The sequence below is a fragment of the Eptatretus burgeri genome, chromosome 13 (assembly GCF_056783735.1).
Source record: "Eptatretus burgeri isolate ZD-2024b chromosome 13, Ebu_testis_v1, whole genome shotgun sequence".
NCBI classification, from domain to species: Eukaryota; Metazoa; Chordata; class Myxini; order Myxiniformes; family Myxinidae; genus Eptatretus; species Eptatretus burgeri.
Window position 1 is genome coordinate 25,730,590 of NC_140973.1, and position 20,000 is coordinate 25,750,589.

Here is a 20,000-nt window from a genome sequence, read left to right on the forward strand (position 1 = left end):
ACTTGAGCCGCCATTTTGGTGCTTACTGTGATGTGGTCAGATATCTTCGAAGCGGTCAAATTCACGATCGCCATGCCCTCCCTAAAGTATTCCCTTCAGTGTAAAACGATCAAAGCGACAGTGAAAAGGATTTTAAGCCGATTTGTGTTGCGGGCCTTGTGAACAGGCCTCATAGGCCTCAGTGATCGATGCAGCGTCCGGGCCTTGTGAATAGGCCTTAATAGGCCTCAGTGATCAATGCAGCGTTCTGTTGTTTGTCCACCGACCAAATACCGATGTGGAACTTTTTTCAAGCAGCGATGTTACTGTGGAGGTCACGCAGGTTCTTGGCATTATTTCCAACTATTTCATCTCAAAAAAAACTGTGAGTTGGACGGGTGACTGTGATGGGTTTTTGTGAAGTCGATTGCACGACAGGGGAGGGGAAAGCTTTAAATATTCCTCCATTTCGATGTTTGCTTTTGTGAGTGGGAGGAGGGTGAGCAGGGCGTGGAGAAGATGGGACAGATTTGGAAGGGAGAGGTTAGGCTTGGAGAAGTGGGGATTCAGGACTTTTTTGGTGGGAGAGGGTTTTGAGGAGTTCTGGAGGAGTGAGTATTGAGGAGTTGTGGGGGGGATGGGAGGAGAGGGGTTGGATGGCTTGAAGTCGGGAGGGGATTGATGCCTTAAGGTTGGGAGGGGAGGGTCAGGACTTGGGGTTGGGGGAGGGGGGGGAAGCAAAGATGGGACAGCGTTGTGAGGGGACGTTGAGGCTTTGGGGGGTGGGGGGAGGGGATGAGTTGTCAGAATTGCATGTGTAAGTTTACTCACATGAAAAATGTAATTGGCCAGTGTGTGTGTGTGTGTGTGTGTGTGTGTGTGTGTGTGTGTGTGTGTGTGTGTGTGTGTGTGTGTGTGTGTGTGTGTGTGTGTCAGTCACTGTGTGAGGATGACGTAATCACCCTCTGAGTAATGTGCTCGTGCTCCTTGAAGTTTTCCCACTACTAGACGATGCAGACAGTCAGTCCACTCATTAACTTTACCTAATCGAAAGCTCACAAATCACTAACTTCTCACACCCTCAAAGTTTGTTTTTATAAAATCGAGCAACCTTACACCACTATCCCGAACTTCACATCGACACAACAATGGAGTTGGACTTACTACGTTGTGGTCATTTGTGGATCATTGGGATGATTTGGATTTAACATGATCAGGGTGGAAAGCTCAATTGGCAACGTACACGCCATTAAGTTATCTCGTCTAGTTTCCACCCCTGAGAGGAAGAGGAGGAAGAGGAGGAAGAGGAGGAAGAGGAGGAAGAGGAGGAGGAGGAAGAGGAGCCAGTTATTTGATGTCCTTACTTACCCCTGTTGACGCGCTGCATCTTGGAGCACGCCGTCCTTCAGATGTTAATCAACGTAAATCCTGCTGTCCTACGTCTCCCTGAATGTTCTTAAAGGTTCCATGGTATTCCTTAAGTTAGCCATTGTGTGCGGGTACCCTGGCCAAATGCCCTACCTGAAGGGCTGTAGATGTTGTTAGATTTATAGGTTCATGGTGTGGATCGGAATAACAGGCCATTTTGATGTCTTAACCTGTCGGCTGTATCGGTTTCCTTCCGTGTGTCCTTGATTCGATGTTTTCATTCCTTTTGATGTTTCACCCAAAGCGGATAAGCTCCAGACGTAAAGCATAATATGATCTACAGCGAACGTGCGTGCACCAAGGTCACACTGAGCACGTGGTCGGCTGTTTTTGTGCATCCCACGTGGCCCGGGCCTGCTGGGCGGAGCCATCCCTTTATATAAGAAGTGCGCGCGAAAAGGAAACGGGCTGTGGGTCGCACACCGACACTCATCTGATTGTTTTATCGCCAGTGAGTAATCGGGATATCCAAGGAGCAACCATGAGTAACCAGATGATGAGCTTCCTCAAGGACTTTCTCGCTGGTGGAATCGCCGCGGCCATTTCCAAGACGGCTGTGGCTCCAATAGAGCGTGTGAAGCTATTATTACAGGTAGGGAAAGGGTTGCCTTGTGCGTCATTGCTGGGCACACACTGACATGGGTATACCGCATCAGGTAGCTTTTACCAGGCGCTAAAGCACTCTACATACCATTCCCCAACCTCGATGTCCGCCCGTTTGTTTCTTCACTTGCTGTTCCAACGCACCAACACCTGTTTGCTCTCATTCGAGTTATTCTTGGCAGAGCACAGCACCCTAAAAGGCTACGACTACGTGCTTGCAATTGGTGAAAGCAACGCGAAGAGTGCAACTGGCACCATTTACATCGTTTACTCCAGCTTGACGTCATTCGAACCTGTCACCTTTAAATCTTTGTTTTTATATATACCCCAATAATGTCGAAGATATATACCCTCGATAATGTCCTGTTTAATCCCCCACATTGACATTGATATCGACATCGGCTCATTGTGTTCTCAGGGTCCTAATATTTAGGCCAGAATGTTTTGTTAATTTTTTTTGTTTGTTTGTTTCATTGAATTCTTCAATCTTTATGACAGGTTTGTAAGTGGCACTTTTGATAGACACGTAGACATGCCTATATATTGCTTCATTTGCAAACAAATGGCTGTCATTGACTGCTTATGCCACCCTGATTTGAAAAGCATCCCTCTCTGTGAGTGCAATAAACAGGACCAAATGTTCGTTAAGGAATCTCCATCTGCCTTTCTCTTATTAAATGCACGTTTCATAATTGTCATCTTAATAAACCGATTGTACATTGAACAAGATTGATGTGAACCGCAGGAACCCCTTCCAATATGGATTTGACATTGGCTAAAGCAGAGCCAACTGGTGCCGTGTACTTTGGGAAAATATAATTATGACGATCTTTATGTATTGAACAAAGATGATCTCGTGGCAAGAAGCAACTGAATGGGCTGTGATTGCTCATATCGTTGTGACCTTGAAATTAGCTGAGACCTACAGGGCTCAAAGTGACAGCATTGCCCTTGCTTCGGGTTACCCAACATAGCACCGTCATGTCATAATCGGGGGCCACGTGTCTGCTTGTCCACATAGAAAGGTCTAGAGAGAACGAGGAATATCTTTTAGCATCAGTTTTGACTTCTGGCTTTCATTTAAAAAAAATTTGTCTTTATGGGACAGCAAGATGAAATTCTGCTGATGAGATCACAATTATTTGTCATTATATTTCAACAAAAATGGGTTGGCTCTTTTATTTGGGCTGTGATGAACAGCTTGGCTCGCTTTAGTTCAAGGATACTCTGTTGATAAGAGTATGTTTACCACCGTGGGAAACTAGATGCGGCTGACATTTTGAACATTAGTTCTTCGTCAGAGCAAAAATGGAACCAAACCTTCAGCAGAGACGAGTACTCCATGATATGGTTATTCGTTGTCTACCAATGTCCTTGTAATCTGTGTGAAGGTACACTGACATGTAATAACACGTTTGCCCTTATTTGATATACAAACTCCACTTTGAACTTTCAATCAATTTTTTTAAAAAACAACATTTTTATAATTTAAGATTAGAATGTTGGAATTTTAATTAGTTAAAAATGTATTTTAAAGTAGTATAATAGTACAAGTCCTGTCTTGGTCTGCTCGACCACGTGTCTTTGTCTATCTATCGCCTCCCCTCTCCCCTCTCCCCGATCCGTAACAGTGGGCTGAAGAGGTGCACTAAGTTTGACCGGTGGGGAGAGGAAGTGGGTGGGCCTGGCTCAGAAATGAATCCACCCATGCAGGAAGCATAAATGATATAGAGGAGTGGAGCTACAGAGCTCGTCATGAACAAAATGCAGGCGAGTAAGTGATCACGCTCCAAAATTTTCTCCAGGGCGAGCAGAGGCGAGTGATTAAATTTAAGGGGAAATAACTCCATTATAAGAAATAAGACAAAAAGTTGTTTGATCTCATAAATTCACAGGAATTCATTTGTCAACTTCCAACCAAAGTGATGATGAACACAGGAGTACATGACATTCGAGACAAAAATTAAACAAATCGATACAGAACGCTATTGAAATAATTTACGTGCACAAATAGACAATTTAATGGTGCAGATTGAGGGTGGAGGGGCTCGAGGGAGGGAGAGGCAGGCCTTTGTGTCTCAGATGGACTGCTCGACAAATTTGTGGCCTGGGAAGGCAAAGGGGAGCAATGCCCAGAGCGATACGATGCTGCCCTTGACCTGATTGGGTTTTCAGGTAAGTTGTGCGGCGAATATGGAGTCGAGCTATCGAACGGGCTGCGCGGTGAATCCGGATTGGAGAACTGATCACCGAGGTGCCATGAGATGGTGCAATCACAGCGCCGGGGAAATAAGAATATTTGTATGAAGACATTTATCGGCTTGACATAAATTGGTGACTTCCTGTAATATTTAACACTGTTGAAAGTATTATCGCAGTGTATAACAAGAATTTGCCAGCAGCAAAGGTAGCGACGATGATGTACCTTTGCACATTGGATGAGCTCTGATTGCATCGGAGTGACAGGCACAGACTTTTCAGTACAGACGCACCACATGGGATGGATGTGTCTTGGTCATATTCTTCTTTTATTCCAAAACAACTGAGTCAGTTCATCGTGCCAACTCATAAAGGTCGACATGCACACCAAATTGCCTTTGGCCATGTTTGTAAATGATCCCTAGGCACACACGTTGAGATTGCTAGTTCCCTGACTTTGAATACCAGCAAAGCCCAGTGAAAACAAAATGGCGGATCAACAGAAGTGGACGAGTCCAAAGAATAGGAGTGACATTGTTTGCTCTGTAAAATAAAATGACCGATAAATAGAAAATCTTTTGTCTACTTTAGGAATACAGAAAATTATATATTTTCCCCCCCCAAAAATATAAAGTATATATATATATATATATATATATATATATATATATATATATATATATATATATGTATATATATATATATATGTATATATATATGTATATATATGTGTATATATGTATATGTATATATATATATATATGTATATATATGTATATATATATATATATATATATATATGTATATATATATATATATATATATATATATATATGTATATATATATATATATATATATATATATATATATATATATATATATGTATGTATATATATATATATGTATGTATATATATATATATATATATATATGTATGTATATATATATATATGTATGTATATATATATATATATATATATATATGTATGTATATATATATATATGTATGTATATATATATATATATATATATATGTATGTATATATATATATATATATATGTATGTATATATATATATATATATATATATATATATATATATATATATATATATATATATATATATACAGTATGTACGAGGTCCATCTAAAAAATAACAGGACTGACCACAGAAATTTTATTCCAAAAAATATATTGAAATCACAGCTGTCCCCTTCAAAATAGTTTCCCTCCAGTCGAACACACTTGTCCATCCTCTCCTTCCACACTTCGATGCACCCTCGGAACGCTTCTTCTGGAATCCTCCAGAGCTCCGTCATCACAGCCCTTTTGATGGCCTCCACATCAGGAAATCAGATCCCCTTAATCACCCCCTTGAGTTTGGGGAATAGGAAAAAATCACAAGTGGCCAAGTTTGGTGAATATGGGGGTTGCTCCAAAGTGGGCACGTTCCTCTCCGTCAGAAACTATCAGATGCTCAAGGCACTGTGAGCAGGGGTGTTGTCATGGTGGAGCACCCAGGCGTTGTTCTCCCACAGATCCCTCCTCTTGTCCCGGACTGATCTCATGAGGCACCTGAGGATCTCCTTGTACACATATTGATTCACTGTTTGACCCTGTGGTAGAAACTCGAAGTGGACGATGCCCTTGATGTCAAAAAGCGCGATGAGCATCACCTTGACCTTCGACTTCGACATCCTTTCTTTCTTTGGTCTTGGTGATGCTGGACTTTTCCACTGACGACTCTGCCGTTTGGTCTCGGGATCGTATTCGAATATCCACGATTCATCGCCAGTAATGACTCTCCCGAGCAGGTCTGGATTGTCCTCGAGGCGCTCGATAATGTCTTGACAGACAGTGACTCTTTGCTGTTTCTGGTCCTCGGACAACAGCTTGGGGACCATCTTTGCGCACACCTTGCACATTTCAAGATTTTCAGTGATGATGCTACAGACAGTGTCCTTGTTGATGGAAAGTTCCTCATCAATCATCCGCACCATGAGTCGATGATCTGTGCGCACCATCTGCTTCACACGCTCGATGTTGTCCGCTGTTCTGCTCGTTTAAGGTCTTCCAGACTGTGGATCGTCTTCCACCTCCTCCCATCCCTCTTTGAACCTCTTGTGCCATTCAAATGCACGTGTACGTGACATCGTTTCTTCCCCGTAGACTTGCTGCAGCATTGCGAAGGATTCGGAAGGTGTTTTTCCAAGCTTGGCATGAAACTTCGGATTGGCTCTCTGTTCATGACTCGTAGCACGACGACTCAGACCATACAACGTGTAAAGCACGACCTGGAAAAAAATCACACATTGAGCGTAGTCAATCATCACCAATCATATATATTGCTGGAATGTTGCAAAAGACTGTGACGCAACCTGTTCATTCAAGTTGTGTAAGAGGAGCACACAGCAGGCTGTCCTGTTACTTTTTAGACGGACCTCGTATATGTATATATGTATGTATATGTATATATATATATATGTATATATATATATATATATATATATATATATATATATATATATATATATATATATATATATATATATATATATATATATATATATATATATAGCCTGGTGTTGGCGCAGTGGTTAGGGCAGCGGCTTGGGATCCAAAAGGTCCTGAGTTCAAGCCCCGTTGAGCCACTGAATTAATACACCAGGGGGTTGACTCAGCCTGTCATCCTTCCGAGGTCGGCGAAATGAGTACCAGTATACTGGGCCGGTGTATACCCCGGTTAAAATAGGTGTACCATATCCCTGTGTCGTAAGAGGCGACCAGGGTTGCATCAGGAAGGGCATCCAGCGTAAAACATGTGCCAAATCATGATGCGGATCATACGGATGATCCGCTGTTGCGACCCCATAACGGGAGCAGCCGAAAGAAGAAGAAGAAGAAGATATATATATATATATATATTATATATTAATGTCGTTCTCCAACATGAGACAAACATCATGACATCACTGCCATAACACACATACTGTCTGCAGCTCCCAGGAAAGCGTTTTGCAGCGCTAATTACGATGGCAAATGTAATTTATAATGCCACAAGTCAATGACAATGTTGTTACCTCCCGTAGTTACCAACCAGTTAAGGCCGGTTATTGATGCAATTACCGACAGACTGGGATGCAGTTCCGGCGGTCTCGCCACTCACACTTTGGAGTCGTACATCGATTATATATACTTATATATTTTATTTGGTCCTATCTCTCAATGGAGAAGAATCACTTTAAAAATTATAGTCTCCAGATGCAGATCTTCACCAAAATCAAATCAATTTGGCCTCGTCACACACCCAACCTGTCCACCAAATCTGTTCATAACTATTGAGATATCCTGCACACAGACAAACAAACAGACAAACAGAGGTGAAAATATAACCTCCATCCAACTTTGGTGGTGGAGGTAAAAAAGGAAATTCCATTTACAGAATAATGCAGGGTGGTCTCAGCATATGCTTGAATGACTATCTTCTCAAAGTCAAAGAAATAAAGAAAAACAAAGAAATTTATGGAGGCATTCCTCTCTTTTCCCACCTGTGGAACTAACTTCCATGTCCTCGTCAATCTCCTCATTGCCTCCAGGTCTTCAAGACAGCAATTCACCACCATCTCAGATCACCCCCAATCCAAAACCATGATTTTTTTCTACCCTAATTAACCACCCCACCCCAATCCCTTTCCCTTCCAAAATTACCAGTTTTTCTCTCCTGAGAGTTTCCTTCTGTACCCATCTTGTCCACCCCATGCATCATTTCCTGACCCCCATTCCTCCCTACACCCAATGTTTGTCCATGCTTCCCTCTATATTGTCCTTCAACTCCACATTGTTGGTGTCCAACTCCTTCCCCCCCCCACTCCACGGTTCCTTTTGGCCTGTTACGTCCTGATCTGTTCAGTATACTGGCTTTTACACCAGCCTTGACTCTATTTAAAAAAAAAACAAGGCGAGCAACAAATTTCTCGACCCAAACAAATGCAAGGCAAGTATAAGGTGCATGCGAGCAATCGCTCGCAATTCATGACAAGCTCTGAGCTAATTGATTGGCTGTCACCAATCAGGCCCATGATAGCCCCAGTATACACGAGTATACACACAAGTTTTACCTCTCATCAGAGTTGTGCTGAGGTAGTGCAGTTCCTCATATTTAGCATTTTGGCACACATCCTTGAAAGCAGAATTGGATTGTGTGGAACAGGGAAAAATAAAATGGTGCTCCCACAAACATTTCAAAAACTTGCCACTGATAAGGAATGTCTGGTATGAATTGATTTCAGATCCATTCAAGCAAGATATTCCATATTTGTATGTGGATGGAATGGGTTTTCAAAATTTGGAAAAATATTCTTTCTTTCTTTTTAACCTACTTTTGGATGTGGTGAGCAGGTATGTGGTTGAGTCGGCATAGCCTTGTTGCGTTGCCCTCACTGTTGCAGGTTCTATTCCCATGGTTGTTCAGCAAAGAGTGGAGTGATGTCCTGTCCAGGATTAATTTGAGCCTTGGTGTTCACAACTTGTCATGAGCATTTCATCTGTCAAGAGTATTGGCAGATGTTGTGTTGGGATGCGGACCCGAGTGATCGAGTTCAGCAGTTTCTCCTCCCGATTTGTATGCAGTCACTGAAGTAGCAATAGAGTTTATGGCTGCTAATGTGCAGAATCACAGCACACGTGTGCTTATATTGATGGTGTGTCGGCTGAGAGGATCTGATGATATTGCTGTTGAAACCAGGAGAGAAAAGGATTATGACTATGGAGGTTTTTCTCTGATGGGGGTTTGGGAAATTGATGGATGTGACACATAAAGGAATTGGCAGTTTACCTGCATTCGCACCATTGCAAACACAAATCAGAACTCCACCTGCTCCCCAGAAAGGGGTTTATTTGTGTGCTGGAAGGTATGGAATTGCAGAATGATGTTTTTTATGATTACTTTGACCACCAAAGGTGGACAGAGGTTATGTTTTCACCCCTGTCTGTCTGTCTGTCTGTCTGTTTGTTTGTCTGTGAGCAGGACATCTCAAAAAGTTATGGACGGATTTGGACGAACTTCAGTGGACGGGATGGATATGTGACAAGGACGAATTGATTCGACTTTGGTGAAGATCTGGATCCAGACACGAGAATTTGTTTAATTTTTTTTAAAGTGAATCTTCACTATTGAGAGATAGGGCCAAAAACGATATATAGCATGATATCCCAAAAAGTTATTGACGGATTATAACAAAACTTGGTGGGCAGGTTGGTTAGGTGACAAGAACAAGCCAATTCGATTTTGGTCCCTGGTCTTGATGCAAATCCAGCCTAGCAGTGGGTTACAAAACCTAAACTGTTCAGCTTGGCAGAGTAGGTATGCGCTCCACCGAGTGCCATTCTACTTCTACATGTAAAGTGTGCAACGATAAAGATAATAATAATTTGCTTACTTTGTGTGGACTTTCCAGAGTTGATCACCAATATTGCATTCGGGAGGGGGGGGGGAGGTAATTATCAACATGGTTTTGCATTTATTATCGAGACCAGTTTGTGTAGTTAAATGGTCCTATCACTTTTGTTTATGTTGCTGCCTCAAATATGAGGGTAGATGATTGGTGATGATGAGATGGGTGCTAGTTCATTGTGCAAGTACAGCCTCTATCATGGGCAAAACTCTATGAACACAATCATTATTGTCTAAAGACACGAAAGGAGTGGTTCTTCATCTTCTTCTTTGTATCCTGCCAAAATACGACTGGAAAAATTTCAGAATGATTATCATATTCGTCACAGAGGAATTTTCACAGGTCTTATGACAATTTGCTGTACGTCTTTGCACATGATACAAGACGTTTACAGTTTTGTATCTTTTCTCTCATAGGTGCAACATGTCAGCAAGCAGATCTCGACAGAAATGCAGTACAAAGGAATCATGGACTGTGTCATCCGCATCCCCAAGGAGCAGGGATTCTTAAGTTTCTGGCGTGGAAATTTGGCCAACGTGATCCGATACTTTCCAACACAGGCACTCAACTTTGCGTTCAAGGATAAGTACAAGCAAGTCTTCTTGGGTGGTGTGGACAAGAACAAACAGTTCTGGCGCTACTTTGCTGGAAATCTAGCATCGGGTGGAGCAGCCGGTGCCACCTCGCTGTGCTTCGTGTACCCTCTAGACTTTGCCCGAACGCGACTTGCAGCAGACGTCGGCAAAGGGCTTAGCGAGCGTGAGTTTAAGGGCCTAGGCGACTGCCTCACGAAGATTTTTCGATCGGATGGTGTGCGTGGTCTCTACCAGGGCTTCAACGTCTCTGTGCAAGGAATCATCATCTACCGTGCTGCCTATTTCGGTGTCTATGACACAGCCAAAGGTATGAATGCAGATGCGCATATTGGAGTGACCACCGACCCTGTCATCAGATCATTTGAAGTTTTCAGATAAAAATGCATTTCAATTGAGTTGCTGGAAAGTAAACTGCTGTACCCAACTTGATAAAGGTTCTGTGGAAAGTGGAGGCAGAGGAGGTTTGGGGGTGATGGGGGAGGGGGTTCTAAAATCCAGGTTCCCATTTTGAATCTAATTCAATTTCCACTCCATTAAGATTAGTATTGGCCTCAAACCTTTTGTTAAGAAGTATTAACACTGAAATGCAAGAGTATGCCAATAACACCAAATGTGTACTTAAGTGGAAACTTCCATTGAACAAAGATCAAACTCAGATGTGTGACGTCAGTACATCAACCTCACTTTGGCCTTGTGTGTGGGACAGCCGAGTTTACTTCTCAGGGGCTCGTTTGTGCATTAAAGTCCATTATGCATGATTGTATACCTTGGTGAAAACGCTGTAAATCAATACTTTTAATAGATGGAAGTGTAATATCAAGCAGGTGCAGTATTTGGGTTTAGGGAAAGGCACTGGTACACATTGGCCTACCTTTTTGTGTTTAAGTGGAAAGTATAGGAGAGGGTAGTACCCATATTCATTCAGAATGACCTCCTGTAATGAGATGGTATCCGTAAAATACTTACCTTGCGTAGCCTTGAGAAGGACTTTGTGAGAGCAGGATGTCGGGGGGGGGGGGGGGGCAAACGGAGTAACTACCCCGGGGCCCGGTCCCAATCGTAAGACTACATACATATACATGCATATACATATACATACATACACATACATGTATACATACATATACATGTATACATACATATACATACATACACATATACATATATATATATATATATATATATATATATATATATATATTTACATATATACATACATAACATTTCTCGTAATTATTCCTTCACTTTTTTTGACTTGGCTCATATAATGACAAGCCGGTAGGCGGACATGGGTAGTCAGCTGTTGCTAGGCAACGGAGGGGTCCATAGCAACGGTTCTTTCTCACACATAACTAGGACATACCATGAACTACCATACCATTTTCATGTGTATCTGACTAATAGTCTCTGAGATATAACGAACTTAGTTTTTTTTTATTGTTTTCGACCAGGGTTTATTCAAAGTCGATCTTCTCTGATAGTTTTCATATAATAGGATCCGGCTGGAAATTTTTGACAATACGGCTGAATGTACTGCCCACAGTCGCTCGTGGCTCGATTTTTTTTATTTTCGAAAAAAGGAATTTTTTATGATTTTTTAAAAATTTCAAAGTCCCGTTGCGAGGCAACGGTGGTGTCCATAGCAACGGTTTTCATTTGCACACAACTAGGTCATGGTATGAACCTACCAACCAAGTTTCATCGAAATCGCCATTGTATTAACGGAGCACTGGATCGAACAGAGGGACAGACAAACATATCGACGGAAAAAGTGATAAGGGGAGAACAAATTTCAAAAACATTTTTTTTTGGAAAAAAAAAATTTCGACTAGATCGACTACCCAATAAAACAGGGGGAAACTTTATTTTATGTCTCCCTCCAAGCCACTCAGGCTGATTACCCAGCACGCCATTGCCATGGGCAGTGAGTGACTCACCCTACCTCATAGCAAACGTAGTGAGCTTCATACTTAACGTGTGCACATGAGAGAATAGGAAACAACAACAACACAATACCCTGGCAATTTGAAATCCATGTCGTTGGCTATGACCCTTTTGCTTCCGGTTTTTTTTTAAACGCTGTGCGGTGTATAAACACGATTGGGTTTTATTTCTATCTTGTGAATACTACTTAACGCGTGCACATGAGAGAATAAAAAACAACAACAACAACAACAACACAATACTCTGGCAATTTGGTATCCGTGTCGTTGGCTATGACCCTTTTTCTTCCGGTTTTTTTGTTTCCGTTTTTTGTCATGGGAAATGATGCATGCCGGGAGATAAAGGCATCGTCGGAGACATGAAAGACCCAAATAATATCAGACATGGTGTATATTTCCTCCACTGATTTTAATAAAGATATCTCCCACATCATCAAAAAATATTTTTTAATCGTGATTTACGTTATTTCATCGCTGATCCCGAATCCAGGCCAAAGTAACCAGAAATTGCGTATACAGTTGTGAACAAGTTATAGGTAAAGTTAGAAGCGAATGTAAGAAGAATTCTATGTTCGCTTCTGGTATTTATTTTTTTAGATGAGATCCTGTTCTTTGGGGTGTCGTTGTTGTTGTGAAGGTAATGTTGAGGTAATATTAATTTTTTAGATGAGATCCTGTTCTAGGCGGTGTCGTTGTTGTTGTGAAGGTAATGTTGAGGTAATATTAATTTTTTAGATGAGATCCTGTTCTAGGCGGTGTCGTTGTTGTTGTGAAGGTAATGTTGAGGTAATATTAATTTTTTAGATGAGATCCTGTTCTAGGCGGTGTCGTTGTTGTTGTGAAGGTAATGTTGAGGTAATATTAATTTTTTTCGATGAGATCCTGTTCTAGGCGGTGTAGTTGTCGTTGTGAAGGTAATGTTAAGGAAAATTTTTTTTTCAGATGAGGTCCTGTTCTAGGCGGTGTAGTTGTTGTTGTGAAGGTAATGTTGAGGTAATATTTATTTTTTTTAGATGAGATCCTGTTCTAGGCGGTGTAGTTGTTGTTGTGAAGGTAATGTTGAGGTAATATTAATTTTTTTAGATGAGTTCCTGTTCTCGGCGGTGTAGTTGTTGTTGTGAAGGTAATGTTGAGGTAATATTTATTTTTGCAGATGAGATCCTGTTCTCAGCAGTGTAGTTGTTGTTGTGAAGGTAATGTTGAGGTAATATTAATTTTTTTAGATGAGATCCTGTTCTAGGCGGTGTAGTTGTTGTTATGAAGGTAATGTTGAGGTAATATTTATTTTTGCAGATGAGATCCTGTTCTCAGCAGTGTAGTTGTTGTTGTGAAGGTAATGTTGAGGTAATATTAATTTTTTTAGATGAGATCCTGTTCTAGGCGGTGTAGTTGTTGTTGTGAAGGTAATGTTGAGGTAATATTTATTTTTGCAGATGAGATCCTGTTCTCAGCAGTGTAGTTGTTGTTGTGAAGGTAATGTTGAGGTAATATTAATTTTTTTAGATGAGGTCCTGTTCTAGGCGGTGTAGTTGTTGTGAAGGTAATGTTGAGGTAATATTTATTTTTTTAGATGAGATCCTGTTCTAGGCGGTGTAGTTGTTGTTGTGAAGGTAATGTTGAGGTAATATTAATTTTTTTAGATGAGTTCCTGTTCTCGGCGGTGTAGTTGTTGTTGTGAAGGTAATGTTGAGGTAATATTTATTTTTGCAGATGAGATCCTGTTCTCAGCAGTGTAGTTGTTGTTGTGAAGGTAATGTTGAGGTAATATTAATTTTTTTAGATGAGATCCTGTTCTAGGCGGTGTAGTTGTTGTTGTGAAGGTAATGTTGAGGTAATATTTATTTTTTCAGATGAGGTCCTGTTCTAGGCGGTGCAGTTGTCGTTGTGAAGGTAATGTTAAGGAAAAAAATTTTTTCAGATGAGGTCCTGTTCGCGGCAGTGTTGTTGTTGTTGTGAAGGTCATGTTGAGGTAATATTTTTTTTTTTTGATGAGATCCTGTTCTTGGCGGTGTAGTTGTTGTGAAGGTAATGTTGAGGTAATATTTATTTTTTCGATGAGATCCTGTTCTCGGCGGTGTAGTTGTTGTTGTGAAGGTAATGTTGAGGTAATATATATTTTTTTTAGATGAGATCCTGTTCTAGGCGGTGCAGTTGTCATTGTGAAGGTAATGTTGAGGATTTTTTTTTTCAAATGAGATCCTGTTCTTGGCGGTGTAGTTGTTGGTGTGAAGGTAATGTTGAGGTAATAGGTAAAGTCAGAAGCGAATGTAAGAAGAATTCTATGTTCGCTTCTAGGCTTTGCCTATTCCATATTAAAATAAACTACGGTGGGAACGATTTACATGATCACAAACGTGTAATGACGTAAATGAACACAGAAGTGTCGCCAACACCCCGTCTGGAGGAAGTGTGTTAAACGAATCTGCATGTAGGAATAAGTCAATAACCCGAACATTCCCCTTAAACACTCCATGTTTCCGGATTAAGTGTGTTAAACGAATCTGCATGTAGGAATAAGTGAATAACACTCCAATTTCTCTTAAACGCAGCATGTGTTTCTGACGACGAAAATACGTAAACCTCCGGACAGGTTGTTAAAAAAACAAATTGAAGGGGTCCCGCATGAAGGAGCCCTGCCCCAGGACCTATTCTCGCTCTTGGTGACCCTGAGTGCGAGCGAACTCTTCTGGCAGCAAATTTGTAATCACATATATCTATACTTCCTGAGATAAATATGTACAAATTATAGTTTGAAAAATTTCGATGTATGCTCAGTATGCGCAATGCCACATGGTTATGTAACATGTGGTGAAGTTTCAATTTCCTCCAGTGAATGATGTCCTTGTTTGCTCTACACAAAATGCGGACACGGACGTATGCACGCACGCACGTTCTATATCCGTGACCGCGGGAGCGGGATATTGTAATCGTCCGGTTTGTTTGTCTGTTTGTTTGTCTGTTTGTTTGTCTGTCACTTTACAGCAAAACTGCTTTCACAAACACTATCAAATTTAATCCACAGGTGGGCAATGAACCTTGGACGACCCCATTAACTTTTGGGTCCAATTGGATCAAAGGTCAAGGTCACAAAAAGGTCAAAATTGTTTTTCGCTCATAACTTCGTCAAAAATGATCTGATTTACTTCAAACTAAGCTTAAAGTGAACCTTATTCTATTTGTCACTTAAAATCCTAACAATCCTATAGTGAAAAATGCATATTTGTGAAGATCGGGGTTAAGGATGTATCAAATTTAAATTTTATCCCCAAAATAACTTTATGCCTTAAATGGGCGGGATTAGTTGTGCCTGGCACCACTTGTTGTTTTTAACTGCCAATCCAAGAGGATGTGACAGTTATTTTGAGTCCAGGTTGACTTCATGAAGGTCAGAGTCCAAATCCTTAATACTGCTTGCCTTCCCCTGGATTTGAACCTGCAATCTATAGGTTCCCAATGCATACATGGCAAGTTGAAGGCGATAAAAAAATGGCTCGGTAGGAATCAAAAGCGGGTTTTTGTTTAAAGCCCTTGCGTGCTGCGGCCACAGATTTGCGACAAGATTTAACAAAAAAATTGATAATTTTTTGGGGGGGGTTATTCTTCAATCCTTATCCCTGTGTCGTAAGAGGTGACCAGGGTTGCGTCAGGAAGGACATCCGGCGTAAAACCTGTGCCAAATCAGTATGCGGATTATAACGGATGATCCGCTGTGGTGACCCCTAACGGGAGCAGCCGGAAGACGAACAACATTCGTCTAACTTGACACCCAGATTGTTTTTGGTTTTTTTGTAAATACCACTTGAAATTCACAGCCCGATGGGAAAAAATTAATTTAGCAGCAGGGAACCATTCCCTTCGCAGGGCAGCTTGCCGGAGGACAGGATTGGGGCAAAGCCTTCGGGACCCCCAATCTTTGATGATAGGAGGGAAACCACGGGGTAACCTCCGTGGGTCAGATTGCAGGAGAGTGTGTCCGAGTGGTGCTGAGGAGTCATCCACCAGACGGCGGTCTTCTTGGGTTAACCTGAGGCGGTCCCTTCGGGTGGGTGCCTGGAATGTCCTATCCCTAAGAGAGGCTGATCACCTGTCTCTGTTATCATCTCAGCTCAAGCATTTGGACATCAGTATTGCAACACTCTCTGAGATTCAGAGACCGGATTGTGGAGAAATCATAATGGGTGGTCACACCTACTATTGGTCTGGTCGCTGTGATGGTTACCATGCCCAAGGAGTTACTGCAGCTGTGTCCAATATGCTGACTCCAATGATAATTGAGGTAACACCGGTCAACAAGTGTATTATGAGACAAAGGATTTGTCATTCCTTGGGTGTCGTTTCCCTGGTCTCTGGATATGCTCTGACTGAGGTGAGTGATCTCACCATGAAGGATGCATTCTATGCCACGCTCGAGTTTGTGGTTGATCAGTGCCCCAGGCGAGATACTCTTCTCGTCTTGGGGGATTTCAATGCATCGACTGGAACTGATAGTAATGGTTATGAGACATGTGTTGGTCCCCATTGGTCAGGAACTGTGAACCAGAAGAGCATGAAGTTCCTTGACTTTGCAAGAAGTCACGGACTTAGGGTGGCTGGTTCATGGTTTTAGCGCCCACAAGCTCGTCGCTGGACTTGGTATTCTAACGCTGGCGGTGTGGCAAAGGAGATTGACCATGTCCTCGTTGATGGTCGCTGCAGGATGATCCAGAACTGCAGGGTCGACCGGAGTGCTCAGTTCCTCAATACTGACCACAAGCTTGTTGTAACAACTCTGAAGTTACAGCTTAAATCAAGGAGAATGGTACCATCCCAGCCGAGGCTGGATGTTGGCAAGCTCAAGGATGAGAGGGGAGCTGATGAGTTTGCAAACAGGCTGAGTGGATATTTGGGGGGGGGGGTCTGGGTGCTTTGGGGAAATTCTGAAGAGTTGTGGAGTGCCTTCAACACCACTGTCCTCGATGTTGCCGGTGGATGTCTTGGAGCTCACCATGGGGCAAAGAAGAATTTTGTCTCAAGGGACACTGGATACCATTTACAAGAGTCGCAGGGCCAGGCTGAATGGCAGAGCTGAGCTGTTCAGGGAGCTGAGGCATAAAACTGTACGTGCATTAAGGATGGACAAGGAGGCCTATGTGAAAAGAATCTGTGAGGGGGTAGAGCATCACCTGTGGTCAAGTGATTTTCGTCCTGCTTACAGGGGAATTCGCGCATTGTGTTCCTCAAAGCCCATCTCTCGGTGTGCTGCAGTTAGAGCAGAGGGTGGTGGGCTCTTGACAGAGGAGTCTGAAGTGAAGGCCTACTGGGCCAGTTACTTTAAGCGGTTGTACCAGACTGATCCCCCAGCTGTCGAGTTGGACATCAAGGGTTTTACAATCCCTATTGCTAACCCTCCAATCAACTGTGGTGCACCTTCGTTTGTGGAAACAGACTGCGGTGAACCAGTTGAAATGGGTTAAAGCTCCAGGGATCTGTGGCATCCATGCTGAACTTCTCAAGGCTGGTGGAAATGCTGCACTCGTATCATTGCATGCAGTTTTGTGCTCTGCCTGGAACACAGGCATCATCCCAACTGACTGGAAGAGGGGCCTTGTTGTCCCTCTCTGGAAAGGGAAGGGTGATCGCGAAGACTGCCACAACTACCGAGGGGTGACGCTGCTCTCAGTGCTGGGCAAGGTCTTTGCTCGGATAATTTTATTGATCGGGTTCGCCACCATCTGCTTGAGCACCAGCGTCCAGAGCAGTCAGGCTTTACAACAAAAAGAGATCAATGATTGACCATATCCTTGCTCTTTAGGTCCTCACCGAATGCAGATGAGAGTTTTGGCAAGGGCTGCTTGTAGCCTATATTGATCTCTGTAAAGTGTTTGATTAAGTGAATCGGGATGCCCTCTGGAAGATTCTCGGTCTTCGTGGGGGGGCCACCAAAACTGATCAATCTGATGTCTGAACGATTCTCTGGTACTGAGAGTGCTGTGAGATGTGGTGACACCATCTCTGACTTATTTCCAGTTGTTACTGCAGTTCATCAGGGGGTGTGTACTGGCCCCACATCACTTGTATGGACTGGATTCTCGGGAGAATGTTGGAGAGATCAAGCTGCGGTGCATCGTTTGGGAACATCAAGATCTCTGACCTTAATTTTGCAGATGACGTTCTCATCTTTGCAGAGACTCCAGACATCCTTTTGGGGGCCCTCGAAGTGCTGAATGAGGAGTCGGAGCCACTGGGATTACGGTTTCCTGGGTCAAAACTAAGATCCAGGCTTTCATTCACATCTTGGATGCTGCTATCCTGTCTGTACTTGTTTGTGGCAAGGATGTTGAGGTCACTGAGAGGTTCACTTATCTTGGCAGCGATATTCATGTCTCTGCTGGCCTGGCTGTGAGCCAGAGGTCAACAGACGTCTGGGTCGGGCCTGGGGAGTCATGGATTCACTGGATCATGGGGTGTGGCGCTGCCGGTGCCTGTGCGGGTACTTGTGCATGGAAGTTATGTCGTTAATCTTTGTGCAATTAGACCTTCCCCTCATGTCTCGTCAGTTAATGGGATGAAGTGCGTTGCTGTGTCTTATAGCTTGGTCTATTAACTATATCTCTATCTTCTATTGTGATTTCTATTCCAACCCTTTCCTTTTAGCCATGGTACAAATCAAACCAGCAAGCATACACGCCATGCAAAATGCAGTTGAATGAGCACACAACAGCAAGCAGCCTTATGTGCCTTGGAACCAACTGGGCATGCTGCACAATCGATACTGAACAGCACACGCATCGCGTGCCATTATTTTATTCAGATCTGCACGCCAATTTCTAACTGGCATCTCACCTTGCTCACCCCTCACTCACCCAAAACTCATTACTTCGACCACCAACACTTTCCGCACACGTGAAAAAATATTCTCGTGCCTCTGCATCCCTACAATTCGCCAAGATACGGAGTACTGCACAACTCAGGCTGTCCTCAAACTGTGTGAAGTGGGGCTGAGCAACGGATGTTAATAGCTTGACCGTATCTCACTGGGGATGTATGGCGTGAGCACACGGGATTGATCTGACCCTCGTCCAGTCACCAGAACATGGCAAGACAGGGGCAGCGAGGATGGGTTGCAGGAAGGGCAATCCTGGAGTTTTGACTGGGTGTGCATTTTGGCTCATGAGAGGGGACCCGTGGGTGGCGGGTGTGCATTGCTGTTCGGCATTCAGACTGCACTCGGCGCACGTTCGGGGCCAGGATCCCAGCTCATACCCTATGTTGAGTTAGGAGCTCAAGGCCATGTCAAGCCGGATGGGTAAATGTGACCATTTCCGGCCACAGGAGCCTGGCAGGGCGTGTCTCAGGCTGCTGTGGCCCAATGCAGAAGCAGGGTTCAGGTCACAACGCGTCGCTTTTGGGTCGTCACTCCACCCTTAGCCCGGGGCTTATAAAAGGCGGAGCCGCTCGCTCTCTGCTTTGCCCTCTTCTTCTCTGCTCCTCTCAGCTCTGCATTGGCTGCTCCTCATTGCCTCTGCCCTTTGCTGGCTCTTGACAGAGGAGATCTGTGCTAACAACTGACTGTGCTAACAACAATTCACTGTGCTAACAACTGACCGACCGCGGTTGATGTGCGACTGAGGTCTACATTCTTCTTGAGGACCAGTGCGGAGGGCACATTGCCACGAGCCCAAGCAAAGTGACTAAGCCGGAGATAACACGCCAACTCTTGAGATGGGAAAGCTCAAGCGGAGCATCCCATGGAGGTACACGATACACTAACACCTATACATGACGAGATTAAGGAACTTTCGCCTCACACCTCTCTCTC

At 43.1% G+C, this 20,000-nt stretch overlaps 1 protein-coding gene across 1 annotated transcript in view; it reads left to right on the top strand.

The window, feature by feature from the left end:
* Nucleotides 1–1,740: 1,740 nt before the first annotated feature.
* The window catches only part of LOC147014103 (ADP/ATP translocase 1-like), a 32,422-nt gene continuing 14,162 nt past the window's right edge, over nucleotides 1,741–20,000 (top strand). The window contains exons 1-2 of the mRNA XM_085851773.1: nucleotides 1,741–1,999; nucleotides 10,080–10,566. Coding sequence (XP_085707899.1) covers nucleotides 1,889–1,999; nucleotides 10,080–10,566 — 598 coding nt within the window. The 5' untranslated portion in view covers nucleotides 1,741–1,888. The remainder of the gene's footprint in view (nucleotides 2,000–10,079; nucleotides 10,567–20,000) is intronic.